At 37.1% G+C, this 24,046-nt stretch overlaps 1 protein-coding gene across 1 annotated transcript; it reads left to right on the top strand.

Annotated features, from left to right (window-relative positions):
* The first annotated feature begins 17,601 nt into the window (after positions 1–17,601).
* Positions 17,602–18,488, top strand: LOC107806690 (auxin-binding protein ABP19a). The gene has a single exon (XM_016630901.2). It carries the CDS (start codon positions 17,666–17,668, stop codon positions 18,296–18,298), a length of 633 nt encoding a protein of 210 aa, XP_016486387.2. The 5' UTR covers positions 17,602–17,665; the 3' UTR covers positions 18,299–18,488.
* The last annotated feature ends 5,558 nt before the right edge of the window (positions 18,489–24,046 follow it).

Raw genomic sequence — 24,046 nt, 5'->3', positions numbered from 1 at the left:
CTGTACTTTTCTGGACCCAGCATGAACCTTGATGAAAGAATACATGAGCATTGTGAACACCTAATTTTTGACAACATTTAATTTTTTATCACTTCTTTTATGTAAATATTTTAGGGGTTTTTAACCTACTATTATTTTAGCTTTATTACACTTTTTATTATAGGAAAAAAATACAAAAAAAAAATTAATAGGTAAATTATCACTATTAATATTTTTGTATTATTTTTTGTTTTTTTTATAAAAAAAATCCGAAAATATTATTTTTTTAAAAAAAAATCAGGAATGATTTAAAAAATAAGAAAAAGAGAAGTATTGAATAAAAAAAATATAAAACTAAAAATAGGTGGAATTCTCTTTTAAAAAAAGTAAAAGAATGTAGAAAATTAAAAAAAATAAAAAGTTTTGTGGAAATTTTAAAAAATTAAAAAGTAAAAGAAGGTTGGAATTAAAAAATAAATATAAAGGTATCTAAAAATCTAAAAAAATTTAAAGTAAATGAAAATAGCATTTTTAAAAGAAAAAGGAAAAGAAAGTGGTTTGTTTTTTTAAAGAAAAGTTAAATAAAGTGAGATTTTCTTTTAAAAAGTAAAAAAAAATGGGATTTTAAATAAGATAAAAGTAATTAAAGTTGGAATTTTAAAAATAAAAGTAAATAAAGGTGGGATTTCTTTTTCTAAAAAAATAAAAGCAATTTGTAAGTGGGCTTTTTTTTTAATTAAAAAATAATAAAATAATAAAAAAACAAATCTGAAAAATTTCAAAATTTTTGCTATAAATAGAACAGAAAATTTAGGAAGAAGTGGGTTCAAAAAAAGAGGAAAAAATAGAGGGGAAGAAAAAAAGAAAAGGGCGGAGAGAGCGGTATACACTCGATATACACTCTGGATACACTGGATATACAGGGGCAGAATTCATTTTGGAGCGGTATACACTCTGAAATATTGAGAGCGGAAGAACACCAGAGAGAGTTCAAATCTAGAAAGATAAAACAAAGAGAGATTTCCGGACTATTTTTCTTCTCCATTTTTACTGGTTTTCTCCGTGTTGCTGGGATTTCTGGATTGAGGTGTTGAAGCTACTGTGTTGGGCTTTCTGCTGCTGTATTTTGCTGTTTGTTTTTGCTGATTGCTTACCCCATTTTTCTGTTCTACATACCATGTACACATTTGAACCTGTTTTGGTGTAATTTCTCCAGTGGAATGGAAAGGCAATTGCTGTTTCACATTCATTAAAGCTTTACTGTTGTTTTAGTTTATTATGATACAGTTAGCTTTAAGATTTGTATGATAGATTTGTGCATTAATGCGCATGTAAGGGACTAGTTGGATTATTAACATGCTATGTACTATTTTGTAACTTGTGGACAATAGGTACTTGTTTAATTAGGATGGTTGTTAAACCGATTTGAGTTGTTTTGAATTGTAAGGGACTGTGAACTCTAATATGTAACTCATTTCTGGATGAAATCAAGTCCATAGTGTCAAATAGTTTCACTGTTCGGGTTAATTTCTCGCCACACCAAAAATCAAAGGCAAATCACAGCAAATAGGTGCATATTCACGTTGGTCCAGGTCACGTATGCTTAGTTTTGAATTGGAAATTATCCATGACTCCATGTGTGATTTAAGTCATTATTGGATAAGTGATTCGTTAGAGTGAGTTATAGGTAAGACCATTCCTACTCTAATAGGGATGAGCAAACAACTGTGAGTTATGTGCTAAACCAAATGAGAATTGAGCTATATGTTAAAATCAGTGCTACAATAGCTTAGAAATGATGTCAATCTCGAGTGAAAAAAATTAGAAATTATGAGTATGATTAATTTTGTAAATTAGCTCCCCCCTACACCATTTGATCAAGTTGGACTGTCATGATCCCTGAGACCTAAATAATTCCTGCCCTGTCTATGGAAGTTCAATTGATAGGATACTAGGCGTATGAACCATTGCGGGCTCAGGAGGCCCATTTTCTGTTAAATGAAACTTTGGTCGTGTACTGGAAATGTCCCGCTCTCTTTGTTCAACTCTGGGGCTTAACTGTTTGAAATCGAGTTAGGTAATTTCGGATCTTTCACGTACATTAATTAACTAGGATTGCTTTCATTTTAGAGATGAATTAAATAGAAAATTATAGATTGTTTTAGGATGGACCTTTAAAATAATAAAAACGAGACGAGTCTCGCCAAATAAAAAATACAAAGATCGCAGGGCCCCCGTTAAATGTATATATTAAAACACTTAGATTGCAGGACGAACCGTCTAATGAATTTCACGGCTTTCCTCAAAATAATAACGCGTTAGTCTCTTTAGGCGCGTATTTTAATAACATTACCTCCCTAAACTCGGGTGCGCATTTATATGACCCAAATCCAAATCTCAACGAAGTCGAAATGTGTCGCTAATCACGGGTACATCGATTGTAACGTGGTTCGAGATGCATTTCCACGACGTTGCAAATTCTTTTTTTTTTTTTTAAATAATGAATGAGACGAGCCTCGACAAACGAAAATACACATGTTGTGGGGCCCTCTATACGTGTTGGTAAAATTACTTAGACTTCGGGATGAGCCGTTTAGCAAAATTTTACGGCCTTATCCAAAATAATGATGCGCTAGTCGCTTTAGGTGCGCCTTTAATAATTTACTTTCTTAAACTCGGGTGCATATTTATGTGATCCAAATCCAAATCTCAATAGAGTTGAAATGTGTCAATAATCACGGGTGCATTGATGTGACGTGGTTCGAGATGTATTTTCACGACGTTCCAATTCTCGTTAAAAATAATAATAATAAAAACGGTAAACAGTTAAAATTTGCACATAGGTTCAATATGTATTAAAATCAGATAAATAAGCCGAATATGACAGTTGAGAGACCGTGCTAGAACCACGGAACTCGGGAATGCCTAACACCTTCTCCCGGGTTAACAGAATTCCTTACTCGGATTTTTAGTTCGCGAACTGTAATACAGAGTCAATCATTTCCTTGATTCGGGATTCAACCGGTGACTTGGGACACCATTAATCTCTCAAGTGGCGACTCTGAATCTTTAAATAAAATCCCGTTTCGATTGTCCTTTAATTGGAAAAAACTCCTCTGCACCCTGCGGACGCGGGTAAAAAGGAGGTGTGACAGCTCTGGCGAGCTTGGAATAATTGTTATAATTGGCTTTGTTTATTATCTGATCTTTACATGTTTGGGCCTAATGTGCTAAATGCTGCTTTTACCGCTTTGATATTATCTGAGAACTGTATGTAAACTGCTACGAACCCCTTCTCTTCTCACCTTCGGGGATGTGCTCGCTGGTCGAGACTCCCTATTCTGTTAGTGTCATACCTTGAAATAAGAAAGAGGCTCGGACAAGTTACTAAGTCGGATGGCCTTTTGGTTCCCGGTACGTAGCCCCCTCCTCGACTCGAGCTGTCCGCTCGGGTACACAGTCTAGAACAAATACCCAGATTATAAACCTAGAATAACTCAGCTTCATGTCGGATCCTTAGTAGGAACGTTCGTTTGCATCACGTGCATTTGACTTTGGAGGCTCAACACAGGGGTTGGGTCTGTCTAGGACAAGTATACCAAAAATGAAAAAGACCATCCTGATGCATCTTATTTGCTACTTGTGCATTTATTTGCTTCGGACTTGCATGCTGATCGACTTTTGAATATTTTTACGAGGGTTAAAGAGAGTTAATCGCCTATTTTGAAAAAAAACCAATGTCCAAATAGTGTCGAAACTCTGCCGAATTTTTGAGAAAATGAAAAAAAAGGGAAAAAACAAAAATATAGTTTTATCTGCCAATGAAAAGAGTCTGGTTTTCAAAAAGAAGTTTGTTTTATCGGCCCGAACTACGCCGGTTTGACTCTCACAGGGTGTATAATACGTAGGCAACCCTCATCGGGTCCAACCTCCCTTTTTTGCAAAAATAGCCAAAAATGTCAAAATTTTAATTTTTCGTCATAAATAAGTCGGGTGATGCCGTTCTTGTCAAAAATAGCCGAATGTTCCCAAAAAGGGACACCAAAAGGCTGACTTTGCATAAACACCACCTTTGGTCATTTTTAAGGTTTTGACTGGTTAGCAAACACAACCTTTAAATCTTCTTCGAAGTGCTGAAAAGCCGTATTGACAAGACCGGATATTTTATGATTTTTTTTTTAAAAAAAAAAAGAAAAGAAAAAAGGGAGTACTTGTCAGTCAGAGTCTGTTAGTCTATTTTTAAGTTGTATTGCCATTTTGATGACAATGTCTTTTAGAGTCCGTTAATATTGTAATGGGTCGTTTCAATAAACACATTTTTCTTTAATGGAAAATTTGAAAAAAAAAAAAGAAAATCAAAAATTTTATCAGTCATTTTGGCACTTATCTATCAGAACTACGCACGGTCTGATTCATGCGGGGACATGATACGTATGCAATCCATATAAGATTCGACCACCATCAAAAAGAATATATATATATATATATATATATATATATATATATATATATATATATATATATATAGAAAAGAGAAAAAATGAGAAAACAAAGAAAATAAAGGAAGGATTGGGAGGCGTTCAAAAGGAGCACAATTATAAGAAGTCGGAATGACGCACGTAACTGAAGCAAATGCATGATAGAAAGGGTTAACTGTCTAGTTGCATTGCATCCTCAATGTGTGTTTTCCTATCTGTTGAAAACCCTAACGCTAGCGGGTTGCTCCCATTTTGTTCTATTTCAATCTCCAGAAAGGTGGTTGGTTGTGGTACTAAAGTAACGCTTCCCTGCAATACAAAGGCAAAAGATAATGGCAGAGAACAACAGAACTGAGTGGGTTGGCACCAATGCCCGAAAACAGCTGGTTGAACAGGACTACGGGTTGGTAAAAGAGGTAAAAATGTTGAGACAGCATGTGGTAGACATGTATCGGGCATGGATGACTGGGAAAGCACCACCCCCGCCACCGCCTAGCTTCCTGAACTCTATCCTTACCCAAACACCTAACACAATAACGGACGATCCTCCATACTCTCCATATCTACCCACTTATGACAGTTTTCCTAGCCACCCGAGAAGCTCCATCACTCGTCGTCCAGCTATATTTTTCCAACGCTACTTCTCTCCACGGGACTCCCAAAAACATGCTTCACTCTCCAAGTACCCAGCTCCACAAAATGCCTATCCACCCCCACGAGCACACCAGAAACCCCCTGGATCAGGTTATAGGCCAAATCAGACATTTAGGAACGAGAGGTTGCTGAAACGAGGAAAGGCTCTCACCCCTATCGGAGAATCTTATGCAAGTCTGTTTGAAAGACTAAAGCATGTTGGCCTGATTGAGCCGCTCCCCGGATATACTCCGGATCCACATGCAAGAAGCTTTGATCCTACTACACGATGCGCATACCATTCCAATGTCTCAGGGCATAGCATTGAGAGTTGTCATTCGTTAAAAAGGGAAATAGAAAGAATGATTCACGAAGGAGTGATTGCGATCGACGACAGTAATAAAAAGCATGTGAACCTTCTTAGGATATTGACTAAAGTTGAAGATGTTGAAGCAGATGGTGGTCTTGATGCGAAGCTTAGTGGCTAAGATGTCGTGCTTGGTAATTGGGAAGACGCTCCCTTTCTTGGTCAGCCGGAGCGGAGCTTTGGTGGTTCATTTTGTTATCATTTCTGTTGTCCGGGTTATTTGCAGGGTTGTAATCTGGACATTGTCTTGTGTCAAACCCTCTTATCCTTCCATTTTGTCATAGTGGTTTGTTTAGTGTTATCTAGGATTATTTTAGGTTTGTTCCAAGGTTGTACCCCAGTTGTTTTGCTTGTTTCGTTATACGAACCGTTTCACCGCTTGTCTAATGCAAATTCCGGTCTTTTGTTACCTCCAGTCATCTTATTTGTTTAGTTCTTTTTATTCTTTTGTTTTGTCTATGTTCAACGCCGATTCTAGTGACATGACATGTGCGCACAGTTTGGGCCTAATCTTAAGAGTTAATTATAAAGCCATTGGGAGATGATCAGGACACTTAAGGGAAATAAGAATTGCTTGAGATCATTTGAAGCCCGAGCCACGTGAAACTGGGGCAAGTAAAACATAAAGAAAAACCATAAAAGCAAGTTAGCCATATTGACAAGGGGGCCGTTCATGGTAACGAAAGTGAGAGTATTGCCCAACGGTGCTTTAAAAATGACAAATGAAAAGGCGAATGTGTGGATATGGTTATCAAGTCCGGCACAATCAGAAGATGTGGCGAATGTTTAATTGTGTTGTTTGTGCTTGGCATGTGTTGAAGATTGGAATGACGAAGGCATTTTATTCTTCTATCTAAACACTTTATCCTTCGTTAACCCTTTGAGCTTTATTGGTTTTCTTTCATACCCCTCGTTTAGAATCAGTAGCAAAGATTAGAAAACACAAGCATGGAAGATAAAGAAAAAGAAAAAGAAAAAGGAAAAGAAAACAACAGAAACAACAAAACAACAAAAGAGAAAGGAGAAAGGAGAAATGAGCAAAAGAGAAAGAAAAAGAAAGAGAAAAGAAAATAATAAATAAATGGAAAGGAAAACAAAAAAAGGAATTGGGAACTACGTTTGACCTGATTCCTCAAAGAGGATACGTAGGCGGTTCACGGCTCGGTCATAGTGTAACAAAAAAACAAAAATCCCCAAGCAAGAAACTGGGGCAGAAGTTGTGTTTGATGTAAAGAAATTTGGTTCCGAAGATTGTAAATTTTGAACCCAAATTGATTCGTTTTGAGCCGCTAATACCCTTTCTTTCTAGCCCTATCCAAAACCCCACGTTACGGTCCAAAGAAAGACCTTTTGACCAGTCTTCGAAAGATGCCAAGTCATGCAAATGGAAGTCGAGAATAACACTCTGATCCCCGACAGAAAAGTAATAAAATGAGAGAGTCTTATCGGTGAAAACCTTCACGGGCACCTTGAGGCGGCTATAAGTTGAGAGAAAAACCAAAATGAGAGAGGCTTGATAGTGAAAACCCTTCGGGTACTACAAGTCGAATAAAGATTGAGAATCATACAGGAAAGCACCAGACGAAGATTGTGAAAGGCGATTAACGACGGAGGATAGGTCACGTGTGCATGTCATGGCCAATAGAGTTGGTATCCACATCTGATAGGTTTTACTTTGTAGTTTTCTTGTTAGGAGTCATCTCTTTCTTTTGCCTTTTACTCTGTTACTTTTACCTTTGTCATTTCCTCTTCTTGAGTCTCTTTGGTCAGAACAAGCGAGAAATGATTTCAAAATTTGCCATCAGCTTTCCAATTATGCAAGATGAGATCTGACTAGTACATCAAAGTGGTATAAGTCAGGAAAGAACAAGCGCAATGAGATGGTAATAGTCAATGTGTTTTGAGGTTCGCGCAAAATACCCAAGATTGGTCCATATCAATTCAGGGATAGTGCAACAAAAGGAGGGCCAGGGGGATTGAATCTAGGGTATATTCGATGATGAGATTGACAAAAGGATGGACCAGTGTCAAGAAGGATATCCCTAGCAGAAATCGAGGGTTATAAGGCCAAGGCCAGCGGAAAATCAAGAAAGAACAACGCGAAAAGCAATGGACATAATTGGGAAATTCATAGGAGACTCAAAGGATGGGGAAATGCCAGTTCACGGACAGTACCTCAAAAGAAGATATTGGGTCTGCACCGGAAAAAGGTATTTTAGTAACATAGACGATGGAGGGAGTGGTTAATCAATGAACATGCAAGATCTTCAAGTGAAATCAGTTGTCATGAAAATACATGAGGTCAGATAAGGAGACTGGGAAAATGGTTAAGAGGTTTGTGACTAAGGAATCGTCAAGAAGGTCGGAAGGTATCAGCCAAGCTTCAAGATGGTCAGAGAATGCATAGATGGGAAAATGGTTGATAGCATCCCCAACAGGAGTATCACAACCAACCACCATGTTTTAAACTGACCAAATTTTCTTTGATTTGAAGCAGGGACAGGGAATGTTACTGATGACGGAAAGATGCACCACAAGAAAGATTGTCAAATTAAGGCAGAAAATTTTCGTTCATTTCGAAAATTTTCAGGAAGTCTAACACAAGTTTGGTGAAAAGCAGTATCCCCATCAGTTTTTCGGGAGAAGGCAAAACAAGTTTTAAAGAAAGCAATGTCAGGAGGAAGATAACACGAGTTTTAAGGGAGGTAGTCTTCGAAGGAAGAAGATAACAAAAAAAAGAGAAAAAAGAGGAAGACCAGTTTTGCAAAAGGAAACGGTTTGCAGAGGAATGAAACATCAGTCTTAAAGAAAGTAGTCTTTGAAGGAGTAAGATAACATATTTTTGAAAAAGTGTTATCCCCAGCAGTTTGCAGAGAAATGAGACACCAGTTTTGAGGGAAGTAGTTTTGAAGAAGGAAGACAGTACAAGTTTTGAGGGAAGTAGTTTTGAAGAAAGATAATTCAAGTTAGAAGGAAAATGGTTCAGGAGGTAAGGGGAAACAATGGCGTTTTATTTTTTGAAGTTGTTGATTGAAGTCAGGAGCTCGCCTGAAGAAAGGAATGGTGTTTTTATTTTCGAAGTTGTTGTTGAGGTCAGGAGTCCGCCTGAAGAAAGGAATGACGTTTTTATTTTTTCTAAGATGTTGTTGAAGTCAGGAGCCCGCCTGAAGAAAGGAATAGCGCTTTATTTTTCGAAATTGTTGTTGAAGTCAGGAGCACGCCTGAAGAAAGGAATGGCATTTTTATTTTCGAAGTTGTTGTTGAAGTCAGGAGCCCGCCTGAAGAAAGGAATGGCGTTTTTATTTTTTCGAAGATGTTGTTGAGGTCAGGAGCCCGCCTGAAGAAAGGAATGGCGTTTTTATTTTTTCGAAGATGTTGTTGAGGTCAGGAGCCCGCCTGAAGAAAGGAATGGCGTTTTATTTTTCGAAGTTATTGATTGAAGTCAGGATCCCGACTGAACAAAGGAATGGCGTTTTATTTTTCGAAGTTGTTGATTGAAGTCAGGAGCCCGCCTGAAGAAAGGAATGGCACTTTATTTTTCGAAGTTGTTATTGAGGTCAGGAGCCCACCTGAAGAAAAGAATGGCGTTTTTATTTTCGAAGTTGTTGTTGAGGTCAGGAGCCCGCCTGAAGAAAGGAATGGCATTTTTATTTTCGAAGTTGTTGTTAAGGTCAGGAGCCCGCCTGAAGAAAGGAATAGCATTTTTATTTTTTCGAAGATGTTGTTGAAGTCAAGAGCTCGCCTGAAGAAAGGAATGGCATTTTTATTTTCGAAGTTGTTGTTGAGGTCAGGAGCCCGCCTGAAGAAAGGAATGGCGTTTTTATTTTCGAAGTTGTTGTTGAGGTCAGGAGCCCGCTTGAAGAAAGGAATGACACTTTATTTTTCAAAGTTGTTGATTGAAGTCAGGAGTCCGCCTGAAGAAAGGAATGGCATTTTATTTTTTGAAGTTGTTGATTGAAGTCAGGAGCCCGCCTGAAGAAAGGAATGGCGCTTTATTTTTCGAAGTTGTTGTTGAGGTCAGGAGCCCGCCTGAAGAAAAGAATGGCATTTTTATTTTCGAAGTTGTTGTTGAGGTCAGGAGCCCTCCTGAAGAAAGGAATGACGTTTTTATTTTCGAAGTTGTTGTTGAGGTCAGGAGCCCGCCTGAAGAAAGGAATGGCGTTTTTATTTTTTCGAAGATGTTGTTGAAGTCAGGAGCTCGCCTGAAGAAAGGAATGGCGTTTTATTTTTCGAAGTTGTTGTTGAAGTCAGGAGCCCGCCTGGAGAATGGAGGTTGTTATATTTTCAAGTTGTAGTCGAAGTCAGGAGCCCGCCTGGAGAATGGAGGTGTTATATTTTTTAATTTATAGTCGAAGTCAGGAGCCCGCCTGGAGAATGGAGGTGTTATATCTTTAAGTTGTAGTTGAAGTCAGGAGCCCGCCTGGAGAATGGAGGTGTTATATTTTTTAATTTATAGTTGAAGTCAGGAGCCCGCCTGGAGAATGGAGGTGTTATATTTTTTAATTTATAGTCAAAGTCAGGAGCCCGCCTGGAGAATGGAGGTGTTATATTTTTTAATTTATAGTCGAAGTCAGGAGCCCGCCTGGAGAATGGAGGTTGTTATATTTTCAAGTTGTAGTCGAAGTCAGGAGCCCGCCTGGAGAATGGAGGTGTTATATTTTTTAATTTATAGTTGAGGTTAGGAGCCGCCCTGAAGAGAGGAATGAAGTTTTATTTTTAAGTTGTTGTTGAAGTCAGGAGCCGGAGGCAAGGGGGAACAATGGCAATACGAATGCAGTACTAAGTTGTTGTTGAAGTCAGGAGCCCGCCTGGAGATCGGAATGGCGTTATATTTTTAAGTTGTTGTTGAAGTCAGGAGCCCGCCTGAAGAGAGGAATGACGTTTTATTTTCTAAGTTGTTGGTTGAAGTCAGGAGCCCGCCTGAAGAGAGGAATGGCATTTTATTTTCTAAGTTGTTGTTGAAATCAGGAGCCCGCCTGAAGAGAGGAATGGCGTTTTATTTTTAAGTTGTTGTTGAAGTCAGGAGCCCGACTGAAAAGAGGTATGGCATTTTATTTTCCAGTCTTGAAGTTGGGAGCCCGCCCATATAACAGAGGAATACATTTCAGTCTTTACATTTCAAGTTTTGAAGTTGGGAGCCCGCCCATATAACAAAGGAATACATTTCAGTCTTTACATTTCAAGTTTTGAAGTTGGGAGCCCGCCCATATAACAGAGGAATACATTTCAGTCTTTACGTTTCAAGTTTTAAGGTCAGGAGCCCGCCTGGAGAACGGAAAGGCGTTATCTTTTAAGTAGTTGTTGAAGTAAGTAAAGCAGAGGAATACAACAAAAAATCCCCAACATAAATTCAAGTTCAGAAATCAGAAGGAAGGCAACAGTGGTCAGAAGAAGGGAGTTCAAGCTTCGAAGGAAAAATAATGCGAAGCTCACAAGAAGGAAATAAGCAGTTCGAGTTTGGCAATCAAGAGAGAATACAAGTCAAGTCAGAAGCAAAGAAACATCAGAGGAAACACAAGGCAACAAGACAGCGAGGCAACAACAATCCCATGACCAAGTTTGAGAATAAATCTTTGTAATTCATAGACCATAGCTTAGTATAACTTCTTTATTTTTTATCAAGGTGTAATAAGGAGGTCAGTAAGCAGTAACAGCAGCAGCAACATCAGTAACAGTAAAACCACAGCTTCATGGTAGTCCCAACTACCAAAAATTCTGAACTACACGCGACCTGATTCCCTTATAACCAGGGATATGTAGGCTGTCCAAAACCAGGACCCGGTTGCGCCTGTCCTTTTTATTTTCTTCCTCTTTTGAATAATGATATGATCAAAAATTAGTCGCATTGTTCACTTTATCTTTGCCCGAAAGCTCTTCGTGTTTTCAAGCAAAGAGGGGCAGTTGTGAACACCTAATTTTTGACAACATTTAATTTTTTATCACTTCTTTTATGTAAATATTTTAGGGGTTTCTAACCTAGTAATATTTTAGCTTTATTACACTTTTTATTATAGGATAAAAATGCAAAAAAAAATAAAAAGTGAATTCTCACTATTAATTTTTTTTTTTTTTATAAAAAAAAATCCGAAAATATTATTTTTTAAAAAAAATAAAATAAAATTTCGGGAATGATTTAAAAAATAAGAAAAAGGGAAGTATTGAATAAAAAAAAATATAAAACAAAAAATAGGTGGATTCTCTTTTAAAAAAAGTAAAAGAATGTAGAAAATTAAAAAAAACAAAAAGTTTTGTGGAAATTTTAAAAAATTTAAAAGTAAAAGAAGGTTGGAATTAAAAAATAAATATAAAGGTCTCTGAAAATTTAAAAAATTTAAAGTAAATGAAAGTAGAATTTTTAAAAGAAAAAGAAAAAGAAAGTGGTTTGTTTTTTTAAAGAAAAGTTAAATAAAGTGAGATTTTCTTTTTTTTTTTAAAAAAGTGGGATTTCAAATAAGATAAAAATAATTAAAGTTGGAATTTTAAAAATAAAAATAAATAAAGGTGAGATTTATTTTTCTAAAAAAATAAAAGCAATTTGTAAGTGGGATTTCTTTTAATTAAAAAAAGAATAAAAAAAACTGAAAAATTTCGAAAATTTTGATATAAATCAAACAGAAAATTTAGGAAGAAGGGGGTTCAAGAAAAGAGGGAAAAAAAGAGGGGGGGGGGGGAAAGAAGGGGGCGGAGATAGAGGTATACACTCGATATACACTTTGGATACACTGGATATACAGGGGCAGAATTCATTTTGGAGAGAGTAAAAAGATAGAACCAAATTTTCTGAAATATTGAGAGGGGAAGAACACCAGAGAGAGTTCAAAGCTAGAAAGATAAAACAAAGAGAGATTTCCGGACTATTTTTCTTCTCCATTTTTACTGGTTTTCTCCGTGTTGCTGGGATTTCTGGATTGAGGTGTTGAAGCTACTGTGTTGGGCTTTATGCTGCTGTATTTTGCTGTTTGCTGTTGCTGATTGCTTACCCCATTTTTCTGTTCTACATACCAGGTACACATTTGAACCTGTTTTGGTGTAATTTCTCCAGTGGAATGGAAAGGCAATTGCTGTTTGACATTCATTAAAGCTTTACTGTTTTTTTTAGTTTATTATGATACAGTTAGCTTTAAGATTTGTATGATTGATTTGTGCATTAATGCACCTGTAAGGGACTAGTTGGATTATTAACATGCTATGTACTATTTTGTAACTTGTGGACAATAGGTACTTGTATAATTAGGATGGTTGTTAAACCGATTTGAGTTGTTTTGAATTTTGAGGGACTGTGAACTCTAATATGTAACTCATTTCTGGATGAAATCAAGTCCATAGTGTCAAATAGTTTCACTGTTCGGGTTAATTGCTCGCCACACCAAAAATCAAAGGCAAATCACAGCAAATAGGTGCATATTCACGTTGGTCCAGGTCACGTATGCTTAGTTTCGAATTGGAAATTATCCATGACTCCATGTGTGATTTAAGTCATTATTGGATAAGTGATTCGTTAGAGTGAGTTATAGGTAAGACCATTCCTACTCTAATAGGGTTGAGCAAATAATTGTGAGTTATGTGCTAAACCAAATGAGAATTGAGCTATGCGTTAAAATCAGTGCTACAATAGCTTAGAAATGACGTCAATCTCGAGTGCAAAAAATTAGAAATTATGAATATGATTAATTCTGTAAATTAGCTCCCCCCTACACCATTTGATCAAGTTGGACTGTCATGATCCCTGAGGCCTAAATAATTCCTGCCCTAACTATGGAAGTTCAATTGATAGGATACTAGGCGTATGAACCATTGCGGGCTCAAGCGGCCCATTTTCTGTGAAATGAAACTTTGGTCATGTACTGGAAATGTCCCACTCTCTTTGTTCAACTCTGGGGCTTAACTGTTTGAAATCGAGTTAGGTAATTTCGGATCTTTCACGTACATTAATTAACTAGGATTGCTTTCATTTTAGAGACGAATTACATAGAAAATTATAGATTGTTTTAGGATGGACCTTTAAAATAATAAAAACGAGACGAACCTCGCTAAATAAAAAATACAAAGATCGCAGGGCCCCCGTTAAATATATATATATATTAAAACACTTAGATTGCAGGATGGACTGTCTAATGAATTTCACGGCTTTCCTCAAAATAATAATGCGTTAGTCTCTTTAGGCGCGTATTTTAATAACATTACCTCCCTAAACTCGGGTGCGCATTTATGTGACCCAAATCCAAATCTCAACGAAGTTGAAATGTGTCTCTAATCACGAGTATATCGATTGTGACGTGGTTCGAGATGCATTTCCACGACGTTGCAAATTCTTTCTTTTTTTTAAATAATGAATGAGATGAGCCTCGACAAACGAAAATACACATGTTGTGGGGCCCTCTATACGTGTTGGTAAACTTACTTAGACTTCGGGATGGGCCGTTTAGCAAAATTTCACGGTCTTACCCAAAATAATGATGCGCTAGTCGCTTTAGGCGCGCCTTTAATAATTTACTTTCTTAAACTCGGGTGCACATTTATGTGATCCAAATCCAAATCTCAATAGAGTTGAAATGTGTCAATAATCACGGGTGCATTGATGTGACGTGGTTCGAGATGTATTTTAAAAATAATAATAATAAAAATGGTAAACAGTTAAAATTTGCACATAGGTTCAATATGTATTAAAATCAGATAAATAAGCCGAATATGACAGTTGAGCGATCGTGCTAGAACCACGAAACTCGGGAATGCCTAACACCTTCTCCCGGGTTAACAGAATTCCTTACTCGGATTTCTGGTTCGCGAACTGTAATACAGAGTCAATCTTTTCCTTGATTCGGGATTCAACCGGTGACTTGGGACACCATAAATCTCCCAAGTGGCGACTCTGAATCTTTAAATAAAATCCCATTTCGATTGTCCTTTAATTGGAAAAACTCCGTTACGCCCCTGCAGGCGCAGGTAAAAAGCAGGTGTGACAGCTCTGGCGACTCTGCTGGGGATCGAACCCAGAATCTCTGGTTCAGGGTTTAGAATTTCTTCAGCAAAATGGACTCAATCTCGTGGGAGCTAAATTATTTCCCTTCACTGCCATTGTATAGGTGGTGATATGCTCTTGAGGATCCGTAGTTCAATCATACTTCGGCACGGCTGGCATTTTAAACTGCTTCGAGATTAGTTCTGGTGTTGCGCTTGGTTTTTTACGGCAATTGTGTGTACTTCTTTGAGTCCGACCCTTTCAGCGCTGGTGGTGCGCCCAGAATTTGATCTATTCAGACATTTACTTCCCTCATAAACCGTATGAGTTCAGCTTTAAAGGGATCACTCTCGTTGTTTTGACCGGATCTGTTTCCCCTGGCCCCATCGGAGCCGACTTCGCCCCTCGGGGTATTGTTGTCGACCCTCTACGCACTTGTTTTGCGGGAGCACCGGGGAGAACTGGGCCTCGCCCATTCATGTTGTTGGAAGCGCCCGACAACGCGTGTTTTAGTTCCATCATGACCTTATCATGCCGCGTGAAATGGCCTATAATGGCCTCTTGTTGCTCTTGCAAGACTCTGACCACTTCGACGACGTGCTCTTCTTCAAGATCATTAGGAGTTGCCTCTCAAACATATTGCGGATATTGGTTGTCGTGGACCGGCGTGGCCTCGTTCCCTTCGTTGTGGGTATCACTGATTGAATCCTCGTGCTGAGGCTGATTTTCATGGGCCTCAACATTGTGTTCGATGTTGACACCATTATCTGCCATTTTTAATATTTTTTACTAAGAACAAAGAATCAAACAAGTTAGTAACAGATGCAAGGATCAATTCAATTACACGACTGTCCATGCCCTACGGTGGGCGCCAAAACTGTTTACTCGTAAAACAGTATAGTTAAATTTATATGTCGTTAATAGACAAGTGAATTAATTTGATCCAAAAAATAATAGAAGAATCAAACAGAATTATAAGACTTAGTCTTAAAATTGGAATAGACGACAGATATCTTGGTTTCAGGCACAAAGCAATAAGAACAATACAAATAAGCAAGAAAGTAAAATGTTATTGAGCTTTTGATAGAATATAGTGTATGCTTGTCAGAAAATTCGTGTCTTTTACAATGATGGTAGAGCTCACTATTTATAGCTGCATCTAGGGAACAAGGAGGGTGTTTGGATTGGCTTATAAAAAGTAGCTTTTAAGCTAAAAGCCAAAAGTCATAAGTTGGTAATACCCAACTTTGAGCTTTTGGCTTATTTTTGTATTTTTTATGCCTAAAAGTAAGTGCTTTTAAGCACTTTTTATCATTGTCAAATACCACACAAACTAAAAAGAAGTGCTTAAAAGCCAATAAGCACTTAAAATAAGTCAATTCAAATACGCTCAAGGTCCTAGGATTAAGCTTCTCTTTAACGAGGGCCATTGAAGGGTGTGTAACAGTGGGCAGTGAATACTATATTCTCTGTAACAGATCAAGCACTTAATGTTGTAGAATATTCTTCATTGAATGCTACCGGATGGCGGCACTAGTTGCATCGTTATGAGTATCATTCTCTCTGGTGACAAGCGAGATCATTGCCTTCGAGTTTAGCTATCTTCTGCCTTCGGTTCCACATGTCATTTTCTCATGCAATCGTCAAATATGAACATATTTTATCCCATACAATGGCATATTATCGATGGTTGTGGATGGAAGAAGAATGGTGCAAGGTTGGAAAAAGAGGTGGAGAGAGAGGAAAAAAATAATTAAAGAAAAGGTAAAAAGAAAAAGACATGGTCAACTTTTTCTCCCTTTCACGCGAGTTTGGGAGAATCTTTGTCATATCATCTTTTAAGGAGGTACTAAATTTACTTTGAAATGAAAATGGCATAAAGAAATGTCCGTTAGTTTAGTTTAAGTGTTCAATCGAATTTTCGGAATAAGTTTAGAGGACTTTATGTATTTTCCCTTAAAAAAAAACTAAGAAACCACTACATGGATTTGAATTAAGGAAACAAGATTACTGCAACTAATCAAACCTTAGAAAAATGAGAACGGCGTACAAGATAGGGAACTTACAATATCCACACATTTGAATAAAGGGTTATCCTTTTTGTGTCAGAAGACTTTCAGAAACCCCTTTTTAGTTGTCAAAATGTCTCTTTGTGCCCTTCAAATTGTTTTTTGTCCATGTTCTCATTGGACCACCACCATGGCACCATGCCACCATCCAAAGAATATCTTCTCTCAAACCCTTAAAACGAACGATCCTAATCTTCTTTCTGTACATTCAATAAAGAAGATAATTTTTTCACCTCAAACAAATAAAAGTTCTCGAGAATAAGATAAAAACAATAATTTCCGCAAACTAAAAGGTTTGCTATGGTGAATCATAGTCGCTGATAGCTATGAAAAGAGATATTATACCTTAATTTGTGTCCCTTTATCAGATTAGTTTTGACCAAAAAAAACAGGTTGATGTAATATAGAGTTACCGATCCTGACATCCTATTTGTGTTCTCTTCTCTCTGAATACTTATCTTAGCCTTTAAAAAATTATTTTACCCGAAAATAAAATCGTCAATTATACAAATAGAATGTTGAAATATGTAAAAGTCAGTGGTGGTATGGCATCACAAATTCCAACAAGGGATTGAAAAAATGATAAAATGACACAACTTAAATGGGTTCAAATTGCCTACAACTAAATCATAGCTTGTCTTTACAACTATACTAAAGTTTCGTTCCGACAAGAAGATTCAATAACTAATTATAATATATACGCATAAGAATCTTTAATTTTACCTACATGTAATTTTCTCTATATAGGGAATTCAATTGAACAGCTTCAAACTCTAATAAGAGCATACACAATCCATCATTGAACTTGTTGACATATTTTACATCCAAAATACTCTCCTAACTAATTGGAATAATTTTGTTTAGTTATTGGAATATGCCTGCCTTTTCAAACAAATTCAAACAAAATCTCAAAAAAGAGAATATTTGTATTCTTCTTCGACAAAAAATCATCGTTCACATGCATCACAGCCCAAAATATGTCGTTTCCTTCATACCCTAAAAGCATGCACGTGAAATCTTCTCTGCATGGGCGCCATATCTCTAATAATCAATAGTAATAAAGAAAAAATAAAATATATCCATGCAAATTCAACTCTATAAATACGTACGCCAAAACCCTATCAAGATAACAAACACTCCTCAACTAGCAAAACCATCTTCAGAAAAAAGAACTCACAAGATGTTATTCCAATCTTTCTTCATCTTCTCCCTTCTCTTCCTCTCCTCTGAAGCTGCCGTCCTCGATTTCTGCGTCGGGGACTTATCAGTCCCCGACGGACCAGGCGGCTACGCCTGCAAAAAACCATCCGCAGTAACTGCGAATGACTTTGTATTTTCTGGCCTTGCCACTCCAGTTAAACTTAACCCTCTCATTAAAGCCGCAGTCACACCTGCTTTTGCTCCTCAATTTCCAGGACTTAACGGTCTTGGAATTTCAATGGCTAGGCTAGATTTAGCTATAGGTGGTGTTATCCCAATGCACACACACCCTGGAGCATCAGAAGTACTTTATGTTGTAACAGGACAAATTTGTGCTGGATTTATTTCTTCCTCAGACAACAAAGTTTTTTTCAAGAACCTTAAACAAGGAGACATTATGGTTTTCCCACAAGGGTTGTTGCATTTCCAGATTAACTCTGGGAAAACTGCATCTCTAGCTATTGTTTCTTTCAGTAGTCCAACTCCAGGTCTTCAAATTACGGATTTCGCTCTCTTTGCTAATGATTTGGCTACTGAAATTGTGCAGGCTACTACGTTCCTTGATGCTGCCACAATCAAGAAGTTGAAGGGTGTCCTTGGCGGCACCAACTAATAAAGTTTCAGCAACTTATTTGGGACTGAGGCGTAGTTATTGTTGTTGGAATAAGTTTCGACACAAATCATTGGGTCTTTAATTTGTTTAGTTTCACTTTAGTATTTTTTGAAAATTTTATGTTTTTGATGTGTTGTATGTTTTGTTTGTGTCATGTTTAAGTGTCAATTATCAGAGTTGAATTTTGCTTCTTCTGGACTTTCTAGGACTTTGGTAATTTGTTTTATAAATTCAGTTTAAGTAATTTCTTTTCTTCAGTTGCATTTTGAACGTTGAATTTCCAAATGTAAGTGTCACGAGCACGCAAAAACCAACAATGTAATAGTCTGAAACTACGACATTATTTTCCTCAATCCATATTAGGCAGTAAGAATAAATCTACCACAATTTCTATCTTCATGAGTTAACCTAATATATTTCGTGGACAGAGTCAACTCTTGGATTTCTAGAATATAGGTGCATCGCTGAAAAAATGAGAAAAAAGAAGTACTAAATGGGAATCGATCCATGTTCCCTTGAATAAATAACCCAACATTTAACAACCAAGTGCAACGTTCAATTGGTTTTTCGAATGTAGATTTGTTATAATACTTGGTTCAATTGAATTCAGTACTTTCGGCGCAAACCATAAATTCATGTTTAAAAATTTATTAAAATTGTAACAAATACTTTGAACCCATAATTTAAAAAATATAATAGGTTCATGGCAAAAAACCTTCAGGGTTGAACCCGCAGAGCTTAATTACTGCATCCGCTTCTGCATGGGAGACCAAAAGACAATATTAGATCAATTTATGAAATATATACGTAAAATAGTTAGTTTGGCGGAAAGACCATGAGTTCACGTGTACTGTAAACCTAAATTCACCCCCTGCTCGTGTAGTTTCAAGATTTGCGCGTAAAACTTCTCATGGAGGCAATCTTGATTAATTACCAACTACACAAAGGCATTGAAAAGATAGATGAACGTCTTGGGCTAATTAAGTCATTCCAAAAGTGACTTTTAATATGATGTGATATTATTTTCTTTAGACTAAACTTGCATGCGGTACAATTTTTCAAAAGACCTCGTACGATGAAAACTTTCACTATAGTTATATTTAAATTTATTATCAACTTCCAATGTAAGATGCTCCCACACCCAACTAACAAAATAGAAATAAAAGGTTCTTATCAGAAGCTATCTAAAACCTTATCTTAATGAATGTGTGACAGAAAATAGTTCATGTCTCTAGCACATACAACTTTGTTTCTTGCGAAAACAACGATATTCTCTTCGCTATAGTAATATCTAGGCTTGTATATATGTACTAGTTCTTACTTCTTACTCATCCACACGCCTTGTCCTCCACCTTTTTCTGCCTCTCTATTGTACTTTGGAGAGGTGGAAGCGAAATGTTCACGAAGGAAATTCAAAAAATAAAAAAGAAATAAACATAATTAAACTGACCTTTTAGAGCATGGCGTAGGGCCCGACTTAGTGCCTTTGCCTGTTTATATGGGCCAGTTCACTACCTTTACCCGTAGCTCCAAGGACGCATACACAGCTTCTCCTTGGGCTTTGATGACCATAAGTACTAAGATCATGTGGGTGGCACACAATTAATCTTTAAATTAACCCATAAATGGTGATGGGTCATGTGGAACTTAGTTTTTTTGGGGGGGGGGGGGGAGGGATTGCTGGGAGTGTATAACAAAGTCTCACGTGGAAAGGAAACAAGAAAAATAAGTTACTTTACATACTCTTAGTGGTGTGAGGCCTTTTGGAAAAAATCGTTCGGGCTTGACCTAAAGCGAACAATATCACACCATATTAAGAGTATATTTGGACCGTTTTAGTCCAACAAACTTTATATACATAAACAAGGTAATTTTTTCAGCGAATATAGCCATGGAGTTTTCATCCCTAAAAATAAAAATAAACAAGCCCTTTTAAAGTTACAACTTACTTAGTTTAATCCTAATGTTGAGTTGATGGCTTATTTGGCACTTAAGCCAAGACATAAACACTAATAGTTGTAGAGTTTATTTAATTAGACTTCTTTTACATTTGGGCCACTCTATTTTTTTAGCCCATTTTACTCTTAGCCCATTTTGTATTCTGTCAACTTTCATCAGCTTAGCCTTAGTGAGCTCATCATATAAATAGGGGCATGTGTTTCTAGAAAGACCTATTGGGTCATTTTTGTATGTAACAAACATATACAAACCCCAATTCTCTCTCATTGAAAGCATGAAACCCTAATGAAGTTTTTCTCTTCTCATACTCGATTCATAATATTTTTATGGTATCAGAGCGGAGATTCTGATGCATCACATCTCGTTCTTTCTTCTGATCTTTCCTTGGTTTTGTTCCAATGAGTTTCTCTTCTCCGGTGGTTGGTGAATCGACGTTTTGTCCAGACGAAGAAAGTGTTTTGCCGATAGGTGTCTTAGTTCAACATTTTGGTTTGATTTCCGGCGTTTTGAGCTTAGATCCGGTGAGTTTCCATGCTTTGGGTTAATATCTCTCGGTGCTAGGGTTATTCTAGATTTGAAGGTCGTTCTTCTTTGGTAGCGAAGAAGTTGGGTAAACTCATTCCTTTCTCTAATTAGGGCACCTATATGTCTAGTTTTGCTAAGAATTTAGTGTGTTGTATAGTTTTACTGAGACTTTGATGTAATTCTCTCTTTCTCTGCCATTGTCGACCTTCCTGTTCATTTTTTTGTGAAGTACCCATGCGTAGCACTGATAGTTTCTCCCCTGATCCCACGAGTCCCCTATTTGTGCACTCTTCTGATATCCTTGGTATCTCATTTATTCCTGTTCCTTTTTCGGGTAGTGGATTTGGGAGTTTGAAAAGGAATATGATAGTTGCTTTGTATGCTAAGAATAAGATATCCTTTGTTAATGGCATATGTCCTCGATCATCTACCACTGGGATTGAACAAAAATTGATGGACAAGTGTAACAACATGATGATCTCATGGTTAACAACCTCTCTATCTCCTGAGATAGCTGAAAGTGTGCATTATTTCGAGACTGCACAGAGTATATGGTTACAACTACAGACTAGATATGGTACTACAAATAGGACCAAAATCTTTTAAGAGAGAACTTGGGCACATTTCCCAGGTCCACTAGATATAATCTCATATTTTAATAAATTGAAAAGGTTAAGGGATGAATTGGGTGTAATGTGTACTAACCATAGGCAAAGATGCATTTGTGCTGCAAAGCTTGAGTTCTACATGAGGATGAGGAAACTAGGTTATTTTAATTCTTCATGGGGATGTAGGGGGTGAGGAGAAACTTGCTTATGATGCAACCCCCTCCTTACCTTGACAGTGCCTATAATATCCTTTTTAATGATGAATAATAAAGATAAGTTCAATCTACCTCTCAATACAATCCTAACTCCATGTCTTTCAATGTTAGTACAACTAATAGAACTGGGTTTGCTTTTGGGGTCAACCAAAATCTAGCCTCCAATCCTCCTCCTCTCATGCAGTATACACAAAGGGCACCTTTATTATGCAAATACTGCAAGAAGTCTGGGCACTTGGTTGATAAGTGTTATAAGCTTCATGGGTACCTACAGAGTACTAAGTTCAACAAAGAAAAGAAAGTTGTTGCACATGCCACTACTAGGGCTTAACTTGCTCCTTCTGAGGCTAGTGCAGCTGACCTTGTTGGGAATTTCACTGAGGGTCTTCATTCTGTTTCAAGTATTGATTGTCAAGGCTTTGTGATTCCAGGATTGAGCAAATAATAGTATGATCAACCGATGACCCTACTGCAACAGACTCATCTGGGAGATTCTTCCAATGCTCAGCCTTTTAATATCATGTGTTTTGATAATTTTGCTGGTACTCTACTAACTGAGAGTCCTGTTTCTAATTCTAAACTTTTCATGCTTACACAAATTAGCTATACCACCTGAATAATAGATTCAGGTACTTCTGACCACATGAACTCTAATAAAAACTTACTTTCTAACATTACACCTTTAGTTATACCTTACCTTGTAACACTTTTTAATGGGTATAAATTGAAAGTAACTTCCACTAGATCTTTTGCTTTAACTCCTTTCATCACTCTTCATAATGTGTTGTTTGTCCCTTCCTTCCAACACAACTTAATTTCTGTTCACAAACTAATAAAGCAGTTGCATTGTATAGTTTTTTTACTGCAACTTCCTATTTGTTGCACATGTTACAAGCCTCTTCTCTGAAGATGCCTCTGGATCTTGGTAGAGAGGAAGCTGGTATGTACAAGTTTACTTGGGTGCCATCTTCACTTTCTACAATTTCCTTTACTTTTAACTCATGTAGCAGTGTTTTTGTGTGTTCTTTGTCTGATTCATGTAAACATGTTTCTTCTTCTAGTTCTAAGAATGTTGTTTTACCTTCTAATATTAGCAATTCCATTTGTAATAATGCTGCTATGAATGATATGAATTTCATTTTCCTTTTGCAAATATGAAGTATATTTTTGTTTTGTCTTCTTCTCTTGCTTCTAAACAACCATTTCCTTGTTATGTCTGTCCCATGGCTAGATAAACTAGGTTTTCCTTTTCTGACAGTTCCATTAGTACAATTAGACCCTTTCAGTTAATTCACATTCATACTTGGGGACCCTATCACATACCTACCTCCTCTGGTTCAAGATATTTTCTTGCTATTGTTGATGATTTTTCTAGGGCTACTTGGAATCATCTACTGGTTTCTAAAATCAATGCCTTTTCCATGATCAAATCCTTCTTTGGCAATGGTCCAAACTCAATTAAATGTTTATGTCCAAACTATTAGAAGTGACAATGCTTTAGAACTAGGTTCTAGCTATGATAGCTCTTCCTTCTTCAGTCAACATGGGATTATCCATCAAACTACTTTCCCTCATACTCCTCAACAGAATGGTATAGTTAAAAGGAAACATAAAACACTCCTTGAGGCTTGTTGGGGGCCTTACGTTTTCAGTCCAAGTTGCCAGTCACCTTTTGGGAGGAGGGGCTGCCTTTTAACTGCTACATACTTGCTCAATAGGATTCCATCTAGGGTTCTTCAAGATAAATTCCCTTATGAGGTATTGTATGGTAAGCCTCCTAATTACTCACATTTTAAGACCTTTGGATACCTTGCCTATGATATTATTCCTATTCCCCAGAGAGACAAACTTCAACCTAGAGCATTCCCTTGTATTTTCCTTGAATATTCTTTTGCCAAAAAGGGTTACAAGTTATACAATTTAGCCTCTAAGAAATATTTTGTTTCTAGAGATGTTGTCTCCCATGAGATATGTTTCCCCTTTGCTACACCTACCACTTCTGCTACATGCCTTTCTCCACCTTTAACTTTTCCCTTTCCTTATTCTCAAGCTACTAGGGAACCTTCCTTTGCCCTTATTAGTCCTTCTACCTCTTCTCATGCTCCTGATTCATTTTCTGCTGAACCTATACATGTTGATCCTTCTTTTCCTTCTTCTCCTCCTCCAATTTTGACCCCGACATTCCTCCTCCTTCTTTATCCCTTTCTAAAGTCAGGAGGTCTTCTAGGAAGCATAATACTCCTTCTTACTTAAAGGATTATGTGTGCCAACTTCCTTCCTTTTCTGGTTCCAGTTCCTCTTCCTCTCACCTAGAAACTGAACCTTTCTCATACTCTCAAGTTGCTTCAGTTCCAGCTTGGCAGGATGCCATAAGAAAGGAGTTTGAAGTATTGGATTCTAACCATACTTGGGACATTGTCTCTCTACCTCTTGGTAAAAAT

The sequence above is a fragment of the Nicotiana tabacum genome, chromosome 10 (genome assembly GCF_000715075.1).
Source record: "Nicotiana tabacum cultivar K326 chromosome 10, ASM71507v2, whole genome shotgun sequence".
Taxonomy (NCBI): Eukaryota; Viridiplantae; Streptophyta; class Magnoliopsida; order Solanales; family Solanaceae; genus Nicotiana; species Nicotiana tabacum.
The sequence above is the reverse complement of the archived record's forward strand: the minus strand, read 5'-3'. Positions and strand labels throughout refer to the sequence as shown.

What these genes read in the sequence shown, in the direction of transcription:
- LOC107806690 (XM_016630901.2), top strand. Translation starts at nt 17,666, where the DNA reads ATGTTATTCCAATCTTTCTTCATCTTCTCCCTTCTCTTCCTCTCCTCT.